The sequence below is a fragment of the Rattus norvegicus genome, chromosome 5 (genome assembly GCF_021556685.1).
Source record: "Rattus norvegicus strain SHRSP/BbbUtx chromosome 5, alternate assembly SHRSP_T2T, whole genome shotgun sequence".
In the NCBI taxonomy this organism is placed as follows: domain Eukaryota; kingdom Metazoa; phylum Chordata; class Mammalia; order Rodentia; family Muridae; genus Rattus; species Rattus norvegicus.
Window position 1 is genome coordinate 77,031,340 of NC_141538.1, and position 20,847 is coordinate 77,052,186.

At 50.4% G+C, this 20,847-nt stretch overlaps 1 protein-coding gene across 6 annotated transcripts in view; it reads right to left on the reverse strand.

Annotated features, from left to right (window-relative positions):
- Epb41l4b (erythrocyte membrane protein band 4.1 like 4B) overlaps positions 1-18,051 on the reverse strand; it is a 160,388-nt gene extending 142,337 nt beyond the window's left edge. For 5 of the 6 annotated variants that reach the window (NM_001401792.2, XM_087550508.1, XM_087550509.1 and 2 more), the window contains 1 exon segment: positions 17,141-18,051. In NM_001401792.2, the coding sequence (NP_001388721.1) occupies positions 17,141-17,446 (306 nt within the window). In that variant the 5' untranslated portion in view covers positions 17,447-18,051. 6 annotated transcript variants of the gene reach the window in all.
- Between the last annotated feature and the right edge of the window lie 2,796 nt (positions 18,052-20,847).

Below are 20,847 nucleotides of genomic sequence, written 5' to 3' on the forward strand. Positions count from 1 at the left end.
CATCGCTGTTGCCTCCTCCATCAAACAAGGGGACGCGGCCTTGTAAAGCACTGGGTGGCTACCAAGTGGCACCACGGTAGCTTTGCATGCAGCTTGCGGCTCTGCTGGTAAAGTGCAAACACAGCTTTTAGGGGATACTCTTTATGTGGGGTACCTTCCAGGAGCCCTCATATCATTTTCAACACACAGTGCTCTTCTAAAACCAGTTCATTATACGACAGTTCAATGCCCAACGTTTAACATCTGGGGGACACATAACAAAACTGACCCAGTCCAATTAAGTCAAGAACTTTGAACTAATGGTCTCGCTCAGCAGCTCCCTGTGAGGCATCATGGGTGACTTCTGCTCTCAGAGCTGTATCATACGCTGTGCATAGGCTTCAGAGTCTCTCATAAAGTTTCATTCTTACCCTTCAACTTCAAAGGCTGAGCTTACAGCACCAAAGCTAGCATGGGCCCAAAGGGTCAAGGTTAAGAGGAGACACCAGCAGGTCAGTGCGGGAGCCAGGGATCTTTACATACTATGTGTGCTCACTATGTGCACTCTAGGAGCAGCTTAAGTGTTCTGCAATCCCATCTCCTTATTTGTACAGTAAGGGTGCCAGCAGGACTATCTGTGACACAGACTACACTAAGTCATAAAACTGGGGTATTGAACAAGAAAAATGGCTGGTGCACCTTAAAGACATTATTATGCTAAGTCAAGGCAGACAGACAGAAACTACCACCCATTGTAGGGTTCTACTTAAATGCCCAGCATCAGCAAATCCACAAAGACAAAAGATTAGGTTGCCTGCAGCCAAGGAGCACTGGGGAGTGCCTGCTTCAAGGGTACAAGGTGCACAACGCTGAATAGAACAGACGCCATTCACCTTAAACTTTGTGTCATGCCAGCTTCACCACCCCAAGAAACCATTTGCAAAAATAAAAGGTTAGTTGAGCTATATGTTATTCTAGTTACGACATAAAGAACAGCTATCCCACGAAAATCGTTAGGTCTGCCTGTGGCAAAAGTGTCCCTCCTGCAAGTTCCCAGGAAGGAAGGGAAGGAAGGTGAGGGGACGGCAAGTGACAAGCTCCAGCAGTGTGGTAGAGGCTGAGATAAGTGAGCCTGGAGAGATAACTGGGCCTTGAAGAGGCAAGAGTCAACCAAGAACCAGTACCAATATACACCTGAATCCTAGCACCCCGGAGGCTGAGGCAGGAGGACTTCTGTGAGTTTAGAGCCAGTCTGAGATACACAGTAAATTCCAGGCTAGCCTTAAACTACATAGCAAAACCTTGTCTCGGGAAAAAGAGAAAGAAAAGGAAAAGGCAGATAACAAAAGGGAAGCAAACAGGAATGCTGGGTGAGATATGGGGACTGGCTCAGGGACTGCAAGACTGTTCATACTGCACCTGAAAATGGCTCGTCTGGTTCTGCTGGTTCTAGCTATAGGATAAGGGGCCAAATTCTTACTGTAGAGGGTCCCTAAAATTAGAACATCTACAACTCTGCCAGAGAAGCACTGCAAGTACAAAATAAAACTAGGAAAGGGAAGACACACACATACACACACACACACACACACACACACACACACACACACACACACACACAACTGTTAAGATGTGGACCTGTAAAATACTAATTCCCCATTTTAATGGTGCCCAAGAAATCACATAGAAACCTTGAAACATTCTGGGAATAGCATCCTGCTCAACCCATATCCAGTAATCCTAGAGGTTAACAAGAACGTGAGGTGTATCCCAGAAAATGCACTTTTAAAAACTCCCCAGGAGAATCTAGAAGATAAGATGTTAAAAAAAACAAGAACAAAAACAAAAACAAAACAAACAAACAAAAAAAAACAACCATCATTATTCCATGAGCTAGAGAGATGGCTCAGTAGTTAAGGCCACTGGCTGCTCTTCCAGAGGACCCACATTCAATTCCCAGCACCTACATGGCAGCTCACAACTGTCTATAATAGGGGATCCCACATCTTCAGGCCTCCACAGGCACCAGACATGCCCATGATGCACAGACATACATACAGGCAAAATACCCATATGTATAGACTAAATTAGTAAAAATTTAAACAACCTCATTATCAACTGAGGACTGAGCCACGATGCTCTGCAGGCTGGCACACTGTACAGAGATAACCCAAGAGCCCAGGCCATTGGAAGTCGAATCCTAGAGTCCTGGAGTCTGGGAGAGTAATAAACCCGCAGCAGGTCCACCTAGGACATTGAAGCAAGCCACTCTGCCTCCTCTTTAGGAGGAGCAGGGAGAGTAGGAAGCATGTCAAGGACGAACCCGTACCCTGCCCCGCATGTGCTCCTGGAAGTGGGCTCTGCTTCTAAGCATCTGCCATCCCCACAGAGGGTCTGACATAAGCTGGGGGCTCTGTGGCTTATTCCTTTTGATAAATGAAATAGCTATAATAGAACAGGTCTCTTCGGTAAGCAGAATACTCTAGCCATCTGGGCAGCTCCTGAATGGGAAAAGCTCAACTCTCCGTGAGCGAATCAATTAAATGGCACGTTACAGTAACCCCGGTGCATACAATCCCTCTTCTTTTAAAAGAGAACACAAGGCAGGGAGAGCCCACAGGTGGGTAACTTCTTGCTGTGCAAGCATGAGGACCCGAGTTCAAAGGCTCAGAACCCATGCTAAAAAGCAAGGTGCAGAACTGCACACATCTGCAATCTCAACACTCCTACAAGGAGATGGCAGGCAGGCACAGGAGAATCCCTGGAAGCTCATGGGCCAGCATGACAGACAAACAGTAAACAGTAACTAGATCCTGCCTCAAAGTGAAGGGCAAGGACGAATACCCAAGGTTGGTCTCTGACCTCCATTGGGCACCTGTCTCACAAACAAACACACATGCACGCAAAGACAACAAACAAAATTTCCATTTTTCTTTAATGAAGAGACTATGGTCTCTTTAATGAAGAAACTATACAGTTTTGTTTTGTTTTGTTTGGTTTGGTTTGGTTTGGGTTGGGTTGGGTTGGGTTGGGTTTTTGTTGCTATTGTTTTTCCAGACAGGGTTTTTCTCTGTATTGCCCTGCCTGTCCTAGAACTCACTCTGTAGACCAGGCTGACCTCAAACTCAGAGCACTGGGGTTAAAGCGTGGTACCACAGTCTGGCGAGACTGTAGGTTTTACTTTAGATGGCCTTGCTTTTACAGACAGGGTCTCACCCTGTAACCTTGGCTGCCCTACACTGTGTAATGATCCTCCTGCCTCCGCCTCCTCAGGACTGAGATTACAGGGCAGGCATGCTTGCATGCACCTTAGACTATACATTCATTTTGCTCTGCAGCAAAATGGGGGGCGGGGGGAGAGGAGTGGATCTTGCCCCTCCTTCACAATGCTGAGGGTTTCTAGGTTCAAAGCTCAACAAACCCCTAGCTCGAGAATAGTAGTGTATCCTGGAAAACATTTTCCCAAGCTTAGATTCCTCCTGCTCCATTAAGATGGTCCTGATCCCATAAAATCTCCTTGCCCGAGGAGATCTGCCACTGGCGGCTCAGATGCCTGACCTGGACTCGAGTTCCAGGCGAGCCTGGGTCCCTCCCTGAACTCTGACCAGCCATCCTCACTGTCATCAAAGAGGTACAGGTGCTGACCAACAGATACAGAGCAAGCTGCTTGGGCCTTGGTCTCAAGTCCCAGCCCACAGGAGCAGTAAAAGACTTGCGGCTGATGAAAGCCAGGGATGGGCAGCTGAGAGTGCATGGCAGGTTAATAACTAACCCACCTGGGCCTTTACCAAGTATCAGGTGCCTGGAGGACGCCTGTGTCCATATCCCAGGCTGGAGAACCCCCGCCATGGCTGTTTTAGAAGAGACAGACAGGGGAGCCTCGGAGAGGAAGGCATGGTAGCTAGAGCGGGTGTCACTGTGAACATCTGAGAGAGCCACCTGCCCAAAGCCTGCCTGTTTACATGCAAATCACGTAATGGAGAGAGCAGCGAGCACCTTCAGGCGTCGGGAGATGCAAATCCACCTCAGAACCAGTGGTCTCCACTGGCTCCATGAAGCTTAATACTCAATCATCCCAACCAACCCACATAGTCAGAGGCTTCATTCTGTCTGAAGTATTCCCTGGCTCAGTGTTCCCTGAAACACAAGGTGTCCCCAGCTGGGAGAGATAGAAAGGGCTTGCAGAGGGCTCCCTGCAAGGGTAAAGGGTACCCAGGCAGGAGAGAGCAGGATAAAGTGTCTATCAGGGAGCTAGTGATGGAACCAAAAGCAGCCGGAAGAAAAAGAAAACGTCCCTTCCTCCCATCCACAGAGAGGAATTTGGACCTTCAGAGAGACGAGATCAGTGGGAAAGGGTTAGGCTTGCTAGCAGGCGCAGAGCAAGGAGCAGGAACCTTGCATGTGCTGTTTCAAGCCCCCGTGCCTTTGCATGTGCTGTTCCAGTCATCCGGAAAGCTGATCCCCTGCTTGCCCTCGGAGTGCAAAGTCTCTCCGTGGTATTTCCCATTCATCCCAGGTTAGGCCTTCCCACTGAGTATCGGCATCAGGCGTAGTTATGTGTCTCCACCCACACTTTCGGAAACCTATCCCAGTGATGTACGACTCAGGGGCCTCAAATGCAACCGGTTGCCAGGGTGACCAAATGTAGCAAAATCCAGAAAATTAGGAACATATACAGGACAGATGTCTCAGCTTCTGCAACAAATACATGGTAAAAGATGAAAACTGAAAGAGGAGAGAGGGCTCGTCAACGGCTTCATGGAAGCTGTCCTCAAAGCACAATTAGACCCTGATAAAAAACGGAGGAAAGAAAGTCTTGACATTAGCTAAATGCATGATACCTAGAAGTAAGTGTTACATTATATTGAGATTTTTTTCAAAGACCTGTGTATCCCTTTTGAAGTGTAGCATCATCTTCCAGAGACACCTAATGAAATACATGTTTGAAACAGCATATCTGAAACTTATTTTAGAGTCACTGGGGAAGGCCAGAGTTGTGGGTATAAATGAGTCAAGAGTGCCTGGGTCAGTACCAAATTCTCATGATGCATACTTAGAGTCCATTATACGGTTCCGGGGTGACAGCCCAGTCAGTAAGACACTTACTTTAAAAGCATGAGGACCTAAACTCGATTTCCAAAACCCACGTAAAGTACGGTGGCACACATTTGTGATATCCTGGTGCTGGAAAAGAAACTAGGTAGATCCTTAGGGCTCCCTGACCAGCCAGATTAATGGAATCCAGGCTAAGAGACTCTGTCTGAAGAGGAGGGGGAGGGGGAGGGAGAGGGAAGGGGGAGGGGAATGGGGGGGAGAGGGAGGAGAGGGGGGAGAGAGGGGAGAGGGAGAGGAGAGGGAGGGGAGGGGAGGGGAGGGGAGGGGAGGGGAGGAGAGGAGAGGAGAGGAGAGGAGAGGAGAGGAGAGGAGAGGAGAGGAGAGGAGAGGAGAGGAGAGGAGAGGAGAGGTGGTGTGTGGCCTAAGAGCTGGCTCACCGGGTAAAGGTGCTTGCTGTGCTGGGGACCCAGAACCCACCCAAAGGTAGAAAGGCAAAACGGAGTCCACAAAGTTGTTCTCTGCTCTCTACACACCTGCTGTGTCACATGCATTCACACATACAGGCGCGAGAGCGCGCGCACGCGCACATACACACACACACACACACACACACACACACACACACACACACGGGAAGAATATTTAAAAAACAAAACAACAACAACAACACAGTGAATGGCATGAGGAATGGCACTCTAAAGTGTCCTCTGGCCTCCACGTGCAGATGCACTCATGAACACACACCTGTACCTGTACAAACACACGCACATGCGTGTGTGCATGCGTACATGCACACACCAGCATGAATGTGGGCAGAATGAAGCCAAGAGTCTGTCTCACCCCTCACTGCTCACCCAAAGCCCCCAGCAGCTGCAAATGCAGTTCATGCTGTTGACAGAGGAGTCAAACACCAACAACTCCTCAACAACTCCTCTTCATCGAGGAGAGGCTGCCAAGGAAGCCTGCGGACTGTGTTCTCTGAGGGAGCCTGCCAATTGTGCTCTCCGAGGGAGGGGATAAGACAAGCTCACTGAGGGGTAGGTGTGCGGATGAAAGAGACCAGCACAATGGGAAAGCACAGTGATAGCAAAAGGCAGGCACTGCAGCTAAGGCTAAGCGGTCCAGAAGGAGATCTGGGTGACTAACATTCTATCTTACCATCAACTGGGGGAAAGTGAAGGTGGGGGTGAGGGTACTAGCTCGGGAGCAGGACACCTACCCAGTAGTCATGAGGACCTGGTCCAATCCCCTCCACCAAAAAAGGGAGACCACAAGCATCGCTGTCACTCCCACTAGACAGCATATATAAAATGAACAAACAAGGAAGACTACAGAATGCCTGACACCAGAGCAGAGGGGATCATGGATTTCTTTCCGAGCTGTTGGCATGCTGGGAAACAAGTTGGCATAACATGAAGAGGTCCAGGCCACCGCCATAGTTATGTATCCTGGAAAAGACACTTGCACGATGCACACCTGGGACCAAGTCAAGGAGGTTTGACAAAATGTTTTTTTTTTTTAAACAGCTCTAAACTGAGAACCTCCCAAATGCCTCTGAAGGATAAATGGAACCATTATGGTTATGCAACAGAGTAAAGGTAGAGCAGTTAGCATCCGGGGTACCTCATCATCATGGATGGGTCTCTCAGACACAGGGCTAAAAGAAAAACCACCTCAGCTCACAGCACGAGAAACTTAACAATGCACTGCTTAGGCAAAGTCCTTAAACAGAAAGAGGGGATTAAGACAACTTCAGGAAGGAGGACAGGAATGTACCCCACAAAGCATTTCAGGGCCATATTTGCACTGGGGGTTGGTCTGGGTTTGAGCTGGGTGGTGGGAATACAAGGATCCTCACTGTACTGTTCTTCCTGTTCTAGAACAACTGACAGGCATAGTGGCCCACATCTAGCACCGCAGAGGCCAAGGATAGGAGGTTCGATGCGAGTTTGAGACCAGCATGGGCTACAGAGTAAGCACTAGGTCAGCCTGGGCTAGAGTGAGACCCTGTCTCAACAAGAAACATTTCTCTTGTAGTTATGTTTCATTTTTTAATACGCTGGACAGAAGACTTGCCAATACTGGGCAACTCTGACAAAAAGGTAAAGAAAACTGGTTCATCACCTCCCACCACCACCCCAGGGTTAGAAGATACTGAGCACAGACCAGGTCCCAAGGGGGACACCAGAGTTCCAACAACCAGGAGGGAAGGGCACAGCTTGGTAAGGGCCTGCTGCCAAGGCTGAGGATCTGAGTTTGAGCCCCGGGTCTGACATGGGAGAAAGTAAGCACCAACTCTTGCAAGTTGTCTTCTGTCTGCCGAACATGCACCATAGCATATGCACAGACTCTCGTCCCCAAACACAGTCGTTGATTAGTTAATTATTCAATTAGCTAATAATTAAAATAAAAAACAAGAGATAAGGGCTGAGGGCTTCCACAGCTCCAAAGAGAGTGGCACTATTGGATGGGAAGGCCTGAGGTAGTGCAGTCTAAAACCCATAAAATTCTCAGACTTGGCTATGCAGTGTGCAGTCCACCACGGGGAGGGTCAATGCTAAATGACAGAAGCCTGATGACAAAGGGCAAATGCTGCAGGAATCTACTTAATGAGTTGAAAGCAGTCAACTTCAAAGGGACAGAAAGTAGAATGGTGGGCACCAGGAGCTGGGATTATGTACCTGGAAGTGAGGAAGCTTGGTAAGCTGGCCCTTTTAATACTATGCAAAGTTGTTCAAGCATCCCAACAAGGATGCAGGTAAGTGTGATCCATCTGGATCCGGTCTGGGTTTCTGGACCCCTTTTCCAGTGTGTCCTCCAGCTCAGGTGAACAAGCAGTCCTCCTGTTTCACTGTGTGTTCCTAGAAGGATCCCGGCAGTGGGGTGCAGGGAGGTGGGAGTATTGTGTGGTAGGGGAGATGAAGAGTTAGTGTTCGAAAGGGGCTGGAGTTTCCATTTAAGAAGAGGAAAAAGTTCTAGAGGTGGATGGTATTAATAGCTTTACACTTAAAATTGTTACAGTGGCAAGCTCCTCTTTACCTTGTAAGTTTTGAAAGGCTCTACTCAAGTAGGTGAAGCTGGACGAGGAAACAGGCAGTGAGTCGGCCACTCAAAAGCTATGGTTGTAACACGGATGACAACGCTCAGATGAGGGTCCAGAAGGAAGAGCATCACAAAGCTCGGGGATGTCCCCTCTGCAGGCACTTTCGGATGTATACTCAGAGAGGCCAGCGAGGTAGGGGACCCCAACTAGGACCAAGCTCAGCCTTCGGTGGTAAGGAATCACTGAGTAGTACCACAGTGGACAGGACCCTGAGGAATCTTTCAGCTCTTAACTATAAGAAGAGAAAACTATGCACGCTAGCCAGCTAGGACTAGGGGAAAGAGCCAGCCAAAACTGCTCAGAACCCAAACTCCAGAGGCAGAGAGACAGTGTGGTGAAGCAGTGCCAGGGACTTTAGGGGCCTCCCTGTGAGTTCCCGGGAACACGTGGTGGAACCGGAGGGCTGTTTGTGCACCTGAGCTGGGGGAAGCATGGAAAAGGAGTCCAGAAACCCAGACTGGATCCGGATGGACCACATTTACCAGGCCGGTGGCTTGTGGCCATCTGCTCTCTGGAAAGCCCCTGGAAGGAGAGGGTAACACTTTGCCAGGCAAGGCCATTAAAGAAATGACACAAATCCTGTGAGCCTTGGAGGCAAGGTGCTTAACAGGGACCAGAGCAGATGTTCTGTGTATCAACCTCCAACCCCCAGAGACAGAGAAGGCAGCGGCAGGTATTACTCACCTGCCACATACAGAGAGGCAGGGCAGAGTTAAGTCAGTCAGAAGCAGAACCCAGAGGGTGAGAAGCTCAGGAAGCCTGTACAGTTGGGAAATAATTTGCTAAGAAAAGAACAGGCCCAACAATGGAGAATACTTGCCTAGCCATGTATAGGGAGGGCCATGGGTTCAACTCCCAGGTTACAAAACAAATCAAAACAAAACCTGCCATGGTCGTACAAAGACTGAAAGAAGCGCAGTGTGGCCCAACAGTTGCCATGCAGCAGGATGGGGGGATGAAAGGTGGTTTTCTTGATGTTGTTCTACTGTACGCTTCTTTGTGAAGACTGCTTTTGACCCAGGTGTTGAAGAATGGCATTCGAGTCAGAAGAACTGGCTGGTTGTGGCACATGCCTTTAATGCCAGCACTCAAGAAGCAGAGGCAGGTGGATCTCTATGTTTGAGGCCAGCCTAGGCTACAGAGTGAATTCCAGGACAGCCAGGGCTACACAGAGAAACCCAGTCTTGAAAATTAAATAACAAACCAAAAACCAAAACCAACAGAAAGAAAAAGAACAAACAAGCTGCACTCAGTCTACCAAAGATGTGAGTGAAATCGGGCTCTGGAGTTCACTCCCAAATGGCCTTCAAAGGCAGAAATCTTCCTAAGACTCTGGGGTCCCCATGCACCTGTGAATGAATCCCTGGGACAGGCTCAGAGCCAATCACCCATCCCATGCCCAGATGAGCTGCCAGACCCTTCTCAAACCATTTTCTCCACAGGCTGTGCCTGAAACTTGGACCTCGATGGCTGTGTGGCTTCGGGCAAGTTTCCTACCTTGCCAGCTAAGCCTGACTCTCCTTTAAAACTCTGGGGAAAACAGTCTTTGTGAGCTTCATAGAATCCCTGAGCACAGATGGAGGATGGCACGCACTTCAAAGGTCCCTCCCAAGGCACACAGAGTTTACAGCCCTCCATACAAGGAGCCCAAAGCGTGGGTGAGCCCCTATCCTCGATCCTTTGCACCTGCTGCCCAGATACCTTCTAGCAAATACAACAGCTGTGCTACTATGTATCCTTTGGGACAGCCCCACCATGGGCATCAAAGCTTTTCCAACTCTACCACACAATTCAGCCGCCCCTCCCTTGTACTGCTTCCTGTGTGGTTTTATATGTCTACCATTGACTACAAACTCAAGAAAGACACACACACACACACACACACACACACACACAGCCACCGCCAACACACTGGAAGAGCTTCCACAGGCCTTTGTTAACTACAGAAACTTTGCCTTGTACAAGTAAAAACACTTTGAAAAGCAATTTTGTAAACAGACATTAAAATCAAGTGACCAGGTGAGATGGATTATATAATTAACTGGAGAGGAACCACAGAGGCTGAAGATGCAAGGTTAGAGACACTGGAGTGGAAGGGACATAGACAGGCACCAGCCCACAGCCCACAGACCAGCTCTGGCTGGAGGCTTTTACAGGCATTAAGGACTGTGACTTCTTCCCTTTCCTAGTTTCATTTCTGTTGCCTGGATCTGTGCTCAGGAGTCCTGGGATTATTCTGGGTCCTGGGAATGCTCACAAAGGTTAACTGTTGTTATCCTTGAGTTTTACAGGACAGAGCTGGGTGGGGCTTAACTGGCAGGTTAAAAAACAAAAAGCAGGGGCTGGGGATTTAGCTCAGTGGTAGAGCGCTTACCTAGGAAGCGCAAGGCCCTGGGTTCGGTCCCCAGCTCCGAAAAAATGAACCAAAAAAACAAAAACAAAAACAAAAAGCAGCTTAGGAGGGAAAGAATTTGTTTTAATTCACAATTCCAAGTTATAGGAACTAGAAGCAACCAGTCCCACCCACAGTCGAGCAGAGAGAAAGAATCTGTGCACACCTACTACTCAAGCTGACTTCTCTGCTTACACAATTCAGGACCAGAACTCGGGGAACGGTGCTGTCCACATTGAGACCTCTTCCTGTATCAATTAACAGAACCAAGATGATTCCCCCACAGCCAGGCAGGAAGTCAACCTGATCCAGACAATTCCTCACTAGAGCAGGTCCCAGGTTGCTCTACATTGTGTCAACCTGACACTTAAAAGTAACCACCCTCCTGTTCCAACTGATGTTCCCTGATGCAAGGAACTCAAGAGAAGCAGCCAACAGGAGGAGTAGGGGATAGGGAGGACTCTAAGCTTGCTTCTCACCCAAGTAGGACGCTCAGAAGACCAACCACACTGCGGTACCTTCCTAGAGTGTGACGAGTGGAGGCCCACTGTGAGGTCAGGATCAACAGAGCCTCTCCAATTGGCCTTTTCAGTTCATCTCCCAAAATATACATTTCCATATGAACGCAAAGATTAAAAGTACAGACAGAGACCCGGCACAATGTCACAGGAGGTTCCTGTGAAATTGAGAAGTTGTTTTAACATCTCTGGCCTCTCCCTACTTCCTAGCTATGAGACGAAAGAGGGAATGGGACCCACACCCCAACCTGAGAACACACACGGATGAATCAGCAGGTGACCCCAGCAGTAGCAAGCTGGGGTGTGGTTGGGAGGGGGATGTGTGATGGATAGACGGTGCAGACCCCTTTGTGAGAGTTTTCCTCTGGGTAGAGCAGAGTAGCTGCAGGGGACATCTGCAGCCAGCCAGCCAAAGAGGTGCAGCAGTAGGAAGGACCCACACTGGAGGAGGATCTCTGTAGTTACCAGGGTAGAAGTTTTCTCAGTTCCCACACAAGAAGGTTAGGGAAAAGCTCACCTCCCATAGCTGTCTGCTATTTCAAAACCAGGGATAGGATTCGATGAGATTATGCACATGGGAAGTACTTAGCAAGTTAATGTTTGTTCAGAGCTTGTACCTCTGAAGGGTCATGTTACTGGTCCTGGAAGAGACCAGGGGAACCCCCACTCACCAACCACACCCCTCCCTTCCTCACACTGACCGGTGTGGCACCAGCTTCAGGCAGTCTCTGCCACATCCTACCAGGGAAAAATGCCTACCACTTACCTCTCTCACTCCCAGCTCAGTTTACCTTTTATAATAAAGGCATACTTTACAGAAATAACACAATCTCATGACCCATGAGGACAGATACCCCAGGCTCCCCAGAGTCCCACTGAAGGTCTGGCAAAGGGCGGGGCATGTGCTGCAGGGCTGTCAATCACCAAGATCTATTTACATGAAAAGACCTGAACCAGGAAAGGCAGCTGAGGCAGCCAGACATGAGGGAGTTTCCTTTTGGCTCCCTCATTCTTCCTCCAATGGTGGGGGAGACTATCACCCATGAATGCTCCACTAGCACCTTGTCCATCTCCCACATGCTCACCTGATTTCGTCTATGAACTGCCCCAGGACCCTCTGTCCCTTCTCCCAGTGATGCCCTCCTCACCCTTCACCTGGAGTACTGCCACAGCATAGCTGGCATCCAATCCCTCCTCCAGCCCAGCTTCCACTCCACTATAGCAAAAGCAGGTTCTCTGAAACACAGGCCAGTACCCAGGTCAAAGACTGCCCCATGGCCACCACATACAGGCAGACACTCACAGGTACACCCATCGTGGGTTTAATGTGCAGTGCAGTCACCTTTGGCTGTGGTCAGAGTCAGAATGTATTAGAGAACGTGAAGGGACAGAAGTGATCAACATCATCTGCAGTAGAGGACTGGGAACAACAGCGAACCTGGTTCCCTGAAATACTGAACCCGTAATGCTAGGTGTGAACTCTGTGGATTTTTTTTTATGTTATTACTTTATGCATTTAGGTGTTTTGCTTGCCGTGTATGTCTGGGCACCAACTATGTGCCAGGTGAGTGCTGTGGGTCCTCTGGAACCACAATCACAGACAGTTGTAAGCTGCCAAGTAGGTTATGGGAATTGAACTTGGGTTCTCTGGAAGAACAGCTAGTGTTCTTAACTGCTGAAGCCTCTCCAGTCCCAAGAGTGCTGCAAATATTTGAGGAGGAAAATAACACACACACACACACACACACACACACACACACACACTTCTTCAGATAAACTGAAAACATTTAAGACCTGCCTGCAGTCCCAGCACCAGAGAAGGCTGAGGCAGGAGGATTACCGGCAGTTGTAAACTAGGCAACAATGAAACCATCTTAAATTTTTTAAAAAAATGTACACTGAATGAAAAAACCTGCTTCCATTGTGACTGTCAGAAACACCCACACACACACACCCTTTCTACATAGTAAAGACAAGTGAGGGGGGTGCAGAGCTCGGGGAGTGAGCATGCCAGCAAGAGGGACTAATGGCAGCATCCTACAAGGCAGCCTGCTGTATGCCTTCCTGGAGGAGGCCATTTCAGTCCCCCAAGGAGTGGCCAAAGGGAAGTCACTTTATGGCCCCTGGCCTCGGTCGCCTATATATACATTGGATAGGGATGTGCTTTTTCAATTCCTAAATAAGGTGATCTTTATGCTGTACCATGTATGTTCTACCAGTCCTTCTAAGAGCCTGTGGGGAGGCTTCTATTCTCTTCAAAAGTGAAGCATTTCTCATCCGGCATCCAGCTTCCAATTCCACTAAGAGCCAGTCAATGGGAAGGAAGCCTGCCTGGTACAGTTCACTTTTTTGTTTTTCTAAAGACCATATTACAAGTCTTTAAGACTTCTCCTCGTTCCCTAGAAAAGGACGAGACACTTATAAAATTCAGACTTTCTAGCAATCCTCCAATGTCCTGTTTACTGAAGCATTCCAATTTGTTTTAATCACTTCATCTCCCCATTTTAAAAACAGGGAAGCCAACGCTCAGAGCCCAAGTGGCCCAAGGTGGCAGTCGGGCTATAAAGTAACACTGAAATTCTCCGCGTTTGCACAGTACCCTAGTGAGTCGATGCCAAGCTCCAGATACAGCGAGAGCAACTGTGCCAACCAGCCTTCCCCTGCAAGGCATGGTGGGAGTGCTAACTGGCAAGCCACTGGTCCCAATAGCTTTGCACACGGGGCTGCTGAAAGACCTCACGCACTCACGCAGGCAACAGAGGCGGGGCTGAGCGAGGCGGGGCTGAGTGAAGCGGGCGAACTCTGAGCCATGCCAGGGATTTAGTCAACAGAGAGCTAATATGAGTCAACAGTGGGTGCTGCTGCCAAGCACACCAACCAGTGGGATCTACAGACGCATTCGTAGAAGGAAAGTGCCTGGCTCCCTCAGACCAGACCACACCTGAAGGCCAAGCATGGCTGGACTGCCAGGAGGGAGATAGGGAGAGAGCCCTTCATGAGAGGGCTGGGTTTCTTAAGAGAAATGGCTCAGGGGGGGCATTGTTGGTGTCACCTAAAAGCTAGTCTTGTACACCAAGTCCACTTTGGACTGTGTACTATAGGTGAGACCTTCTTATTCATTTTTGTATTCAATGTTGAGAAAGCTCTGACTCCCTACCTGAAGGACTCAGACCATCCAGTCATGCTAGCAGATTCAACCAACCAGATCACCCAACTCCAAGTCTGTCTGCCGGGAGGGGACTCATTAGGAAAATGACTGTGACACCTTTTATTAATTATGACAACTGGACCGTGCCTTTGCCAAGTAACAGTGGATTTAACCTGCTCCCATTTCAAGCATCCCAAGCTTCAGGAAGTCCTTCTTACCTGACACCTGTGACACCTCCACCCCCCCCACACACCTGCCCATCTCGATCTTCTGGAACATCCCACTAGGGAGTGTTTCTCCTGCTAACATCACACAGAATACAGATGTGTCTTCCAGGAGCCTCCAGGCTGTATCTCCCTGATCGTCCTGTTTACAGCACACTCGAGACACCCGGTAAATGAGTAAGTGCACCAAGGTGCCACAGCCTGGTCATTCTTGAGTGTGTCACTGTGTTTGAGGTCACTTTGGAACCCAAGTGTCTGTCCTGAGAGGGGCTAATAAAAAGGTTTATGACAACACATTACCACTTTTGTATCCTGAGCAAAGGACTTCCTGAAGCTACCAGAGGGTTTTTAATTACGGAGGAGTCATAGCGAGTCTGGCCAGGTCCCTGGGTCTCTATGGAAGTGATCCAATATACAAGGAAGCTTAGGGGTACCAGGTCAAAGGTAAATCCCATCTGTGTGATAAACAGCCAGGCAAGACCATAGCCCAGAAAGCAGGAAAAAAAAAAAATCCAGAGACAGAAGAACAAGCACAGTGGTGTCAAATGCCTAGAAGGAGGCATAGAAAAGGAATCCAGTAAAGTGGGTCTGAGGAACAGAACAAGCACTACAAATTCACAGGGGAGCCACCGCCTGCCGCTAAACCTCACAACTGGGAAAATTAATTACAGGAACTAGCACTCCGATCTGGGAGGATTAGTGGAGGAGACTTACTGATGCAATTCCAATATCTAATAAATCTTTAAATCAATGAGCCATGTTCACTGGCAATTTTTCTTCATCTTTCCGCCCTAAGAGCTCACACAACAAAGCCAGCATTTATTTGCTTCTTATTTGTCTAAGGGACATGGTGCATGGTCCTATGTCTGTATGTATAAATAAAGCCAGAGGTTCATTAAGTCGCACATATTTTTTTTTCAAAAAGCATCAAAAAGATCTGCCATCCGAAGGAAACCTGAGATGGAGGAGAAGGAAACCCGAGATGGAGAAATTATTCTGTTTTATAAAAAGGAAGAAGAAGCCTTTTAGAACGCCACTGTTCCCCCTCCCCCATGGCCTCACCAGCTGCAGTCAGTCAGCTTCCCAACCTGTTCATTTGTGTACCTGTTTGGATCTCTTCAGAACACGGGCACTTTACTCCGTTTGCAATTTTTCATCTCAGAAACACCACTTAAGCCTGTCGCACAAACCTGACAGTAGCAATACATTTTATAAGCCAATTATCCCTGGGGAACAGACAAGAAAACTACCAGGCAAGGAGCACCGACAAAGTTCCCAAGGATAGCATTCCTTTGCCAGATGCAAACTACGCCACATCCTCTCCCAACCCAAGCTGCCCACTCACCTAGCCTCTGCTCCCCGCTCTCAGGCTGCCTGCCTCTGCATCAGAGCTGGAGAGCCTCATTCTTGGGGGGCAGAGACATGCACGCTTTTTAAAAGACAACAGCTCTGGGCTGGGGAATGTTGGCACCTTTTCTATGAAAAGGCCTCGCGAGGATATTTTTGTGACAAAATGCTCTCCTATAGAGCACAGGAACCACAAAATGAAACTACCATAAATTGAAACTGTCTCCAAATTAAACCCACACGAAGCAGCATTAGAGCCCAAGCCAGCAAGGATGATTTTTCCCGTCTGAAACCCTTACAGGTTAAATGTTCTCCCCTTAAGTCCAAAGAATCCCTACCACCCAGTTACAGACTGTCCGGAGGCCTAAACGCTCCGGACAATCTGTAACTCATCTAAAGCTCAATTACTGCGGTGTCTTCAGTCATGCCCCAAAATTCCCGAAGGCACCGTCTGCCGCAGCGCAGTGGGCGCCCGTTAGTGCATCGTTTGTTTGGATCTGACTGGCCCCTTCGGCCAGAAAGGCTCTTTTGGCGGCATGGCTCCCTGTCGGAGTCACTGGCGCTGGCCTAGCTTGCCACTGGAACTGGGCCCGGGTGCAACCACCTGTGGGTGTGTGGCCGGGACGCAGGCCCTGGTGCTGCTACCCCGGGATGCCCTGCGCGTCCCACGCACACTGCCGGATGTGGGAGCAAGTGGGTAGGCCAGTCCAGAGGTGGCCGGACCCAACTCCCAGCACCCCAAGGCTTCTGTCCGTTCAAAGCTGACCTGGCCTGAGTTGGCTCCGAAGTCACTCCACTCCCTGCGAGACTGTGAGCCAGGGAGCACTTTGGGATAAACTCTCTATAGGGGCCATCCATAGAGAATAGGTAGAGGGCAGAGAGACAAAACTGTTCCCTAAGCCTCTTCCCAAACTTGGGGCACCTGCTGAGCACCAAGCAAGGATTTCTTTTCCACTAAGGCCTGACACCAAAACCGGGATACCCCGGAGCAGCCCTGCGTCGCTTGAAAAATTCTACTCAATCCAGCATCGGAAAGCCAACATTGGCAGGGAATGAGGCCACCTGCGCCAAGGGGAGGGGACGTGGGGACGTGTGCATGGGGTAGCATAGGGTAGGAGTGAGGCACAAAAAACCTAGGGGGTCACCAAAGAAGAGCACCGCAACCCTGCGGTGCAAGGTGCCAAAGACTGGGCCCCAGAGCATACCCGAGCTGGTGGTCCGGGAGGGTTCAGGGCTGGGGAAGACTGGCAGAAGATGGGGGAGGGGTCCCAAAGAGCGGCCGGGGAAGCTTCCCAGGGAAAGAACCACGGGGACAGGGGGCTCTGCCCCAAGGAGCGCAGGCTGCCAGTGCCCCACACGCGCCGCGTCACTCACCGGCAGGTCCACGCTCACTTCGGTTCCGTCGAGCAGGAAGACACGGCAGTAAAGGGTGGCCTTGGCAGCTCCCGAGGCGGAGATGTGCACAGCCGCGCCGCCGGTGAGCAGGGGCCCGCCGCCGGCCGGGAACACGCTACCCCCGGGCGCGGCGGGCAGCACGGAGGAGCTGGCGGCGGCGGCCGGGCCCCCTCGCGGCCCCCCGTCGCGCTCGTCCCCCAGCCCGGCGGCCCCGCGCCCCGCCGCGCCCCGCGCGTAGCGCTGCATGGAGCGGCGGCCAAAGGTCCGGCGCAGGAACCGCAGCATCCTGGCCGGGGGCGCCCCCTGCCTCCGCCCCCTGCGCTGCCGCTGCGCCGCCGCCCGGGAGCGCCTGGCGCCGCCGTCAGTGCCCGCCGCGCCGCGCCGCGCCGCCTCCCGCGGGCTGCGGCCCGGGGCTCGCTCCCGCCCCAGCCGAGGCCGAGGCCGCGCTCCGGCCGCCCGGGGAACGCGTCGGCCGGGCCAGCGCCCGCCGAGAGTAGCGGCGCGGGAGAGAGCGCGCACGGGCGGCCCGGGGGACCGTCCCGCTCTTGTCGCCGCTGTCGCCGCTGCGCGCTTGGGGCAGTCAGTCGGTGCGGGCTGCTGCGTGGCCGCTGCCCCGCGAAGTGCGCCGCGGGGGGACCCGGCTGCGGGCTGCTCCCGCGCCGCGCGCCGGCCGAGGGCCAGCCGGAGCAAAGCGCCTGCGTGCTCCCGGCGCGCTCGCTCCCACTCGCGCCGCGCCCGGCCCGAGGAGGCCCCCGCCGAGCGCCCGCTCCCGGGGCGCCTTTTCCTGCGCCCGCAGCCCCCGCCTCCCACCTGGGAGGGCTGCACCTCCAGCCGCCGCCGCCGGCACTGCAGCACGCCCTCCTCCCCCGGGGCTGCGCCGGGCCTGTGCTGCCCCCTGCCGGCCCGAGCGCCCCCTGCTGCTGTAGGTGCGCTCACGTGCGTACACGTAGGTGAGCACACACGTGTTTCCGGGCGCGCAGGACCCCCGAGAAGTCCGAGAGTTTCCCCTCCTTGACCAGATGAAGAAAATAAGGCTGCCTCCTTCCAGAAAATGCTTACCCCTGGGGCAAAGAAAAGCGCGTCTCTTTCTGAAAGCAAAAAACCAAAACACCAACGGTACTCAGTTTCCCCTTCTGCAGAAGAAGTGGAGTAGACCTAGGTCCTTGCCACTTAATGAAACTATCTCTTTAACATCTCAGCCCTGGCTGGGGCTTTAACCTTGCAGTCCAATGAACCCGTTCCAAACAAGAAAATTGAGGCCGGTGAGGAAGGGGAAGTACTTTTCCGTACTCCTTAGGAGACACTTTGCTTCAAGGACCTCGCCCATGCCCAGAGTTAAGGCAAGGGCCTGCATAAACAATTGCTACTGAGAAGGTTGGTCAAGGTTGGACAGACTTCTGGGAAGCGAAGTAGAACATGAGAATGAATTGCATAGGGCACATGGAGGAAACTGGAGACAGCGATTTGCTAACTGGAGACAGCGAATTGCTAACGAGCAATACCCACAGGTTCGGTGTTTGCCCACAGACAAGAGGGTTGTCCTGTGCTCCAGAATGAGGAATGTGGGAAATGAGGCTGAAAGGAGGCCAGGCCTTTGGGGAGAATAACACTACTGTTTATCAGGCCCTAATTTTGTGCCAGACATTACACTAAGCCCTTTCCATATGTCTTTATTTAGCCTGTTAGCGTACAGGTTATTATCTCGATTGCACAAAGGAAGAAACCGAGCTTTAGAGACTGCCATACGATTCATTGATTGGGCTCCAGAGCTATTGATGGAGGACAGAACACGACTGTTACATGCAAATGTAACAGTTTAAGAGAGAGTTGGGGAAGCAGTGATCTCAGCAGGACGCACAGAGAAGACAAGGAATCATTCCAAAACAGACATTTATTGAAGACCAGGCATTGTCTTAGATTCCACCGTCTCCATCTTCATTAATCCCCATTCTAACTCTCCGAGACAGTTCTATGTATTCCCACTCACTTAGATGGATTTGGGAGCTTAGGTATGTAACATGCTTGCCCAAGGTCTGAGAGCTGCCCTGCATTCATTCTATGATCTTATGAGGACCACCCATGTGATAGTTTACTCTGTAGAATAGCATCTACAATAAACCCACTCTGCTCTTACCCCCACAAGATTTACCAGATGCTATGTACAATTGGTGTAGCCCAAGTCAGCTGACTAGTTTCTAAGGATATCCCAGGAACACGCAGAAAAGTCACTTGAAGATGTCCACCTATGCATTTTGCATTTGCATGATTGTGTTTCCTGTGTGTAGCAAAGGCGGGAAGGGGTTGTTCTATGTGTGAGTTAAAAAGGTTGAGGGGAGAATTAACTCACTGTTATAGCCAGTAGAATTAAATGAGACTTTTTTAGAGACTGGAGAAACAACAACTGTCAAAATCAAGGTGTAGAAGCTAAGGGAGGCACGCACCAGCTAGAACACTGGTTCTCAACCTGTGGGTCACAACCCCCTTGGGGTTGCATATCACATATCTTGTATATCAGATATCTTGTATATCAGATATTTACATTACAATTCATAACAGCAACATAATTACAATTATGACGCAGCAATGAAAATAAGCTTATGGTTGGGGTCACCACAACATGAGGAACTGTATTAAAGGGCTGCAGCATTAGGAAGGTTGAGGACCACTGCTTAGAAGCAAGAAAGGTAAAGAAAGGGTGAGTTATGCCCTAGAGAGTCTAGAAGGGACGAAGCACTGGCTTTAGCCTGTAAGATCCACCTCAGCCTCCAGCAAGGCAAAATAACGCTTGCAGGTTGTTTTAAGCCACTGCATCTGTGGTTCCTTACATCAGCCAAGTAGGAAGTCAGGCAGGCGCGCTAAGCACGATGTCACTTTGGAGAATCACAGCTTTCAGAGCTGTTCGTCTTGCGTGCACCGTCTGAGTGTGTGGCTATGCAGAGCTTCTCTCCTGTTGGGCTCCAGGCTCCATTAAGAGATGTTTTCTTTTTCGTCTGTGCATCCTAGCCCCTGCTGGGAAGTAGTAAGCACTCAACAAATGCTTATTGAATGTCCACAGGATCCCACTTCCTCTTCCTAGTGGTTCTGTAGGGTACATGTTATTTCCTCTTAGAGATGAGGAAAATGAAGGTTATCGACCTTAGATCCCCACACTCATGACTCCGCTCAGACTCGATGGCAGTGATCAATGGCTACTGACAGTGACGTGCTGAATTGCACGGGGATTCCTATGTCAGGCCCTACTCCCTAATGGATCTCGTCTCCAGGCATCGCTAACAATGGTTCTTGTCACTAACATTTCAACCTCACAGTTTAAACATTTAATGAGCAACCTTGGGCTTCAGGGTTACAGGACTGTATGTTCCAACAGCTGCCCGTTTGCAGCTGTTGTCTTCGGACCCTAAAGTCCCTAACTGTTTTATCCAAAGCCTGTAACTAGCCCCTCAGAGATTTTAACAGTCTTGTCTTAGACCCTGTGTATGAGTAACGTGAGTCAGCCAGAGCTGCCTGCCTATGATTGCATTGGTTTTCTTTATCTACCGGTGTAGAAGTGTTTGTGCGTGCACGTGTATACCGTATGCCGAAGCCAGAGGTCGATGGTGGTTGTTTTCCTCGATCACTCTCTACCTGGTTTTCTGAGATGAATTATCTGACTGAACCGGAAGCTCACTGATTCGGATAGACTGAGT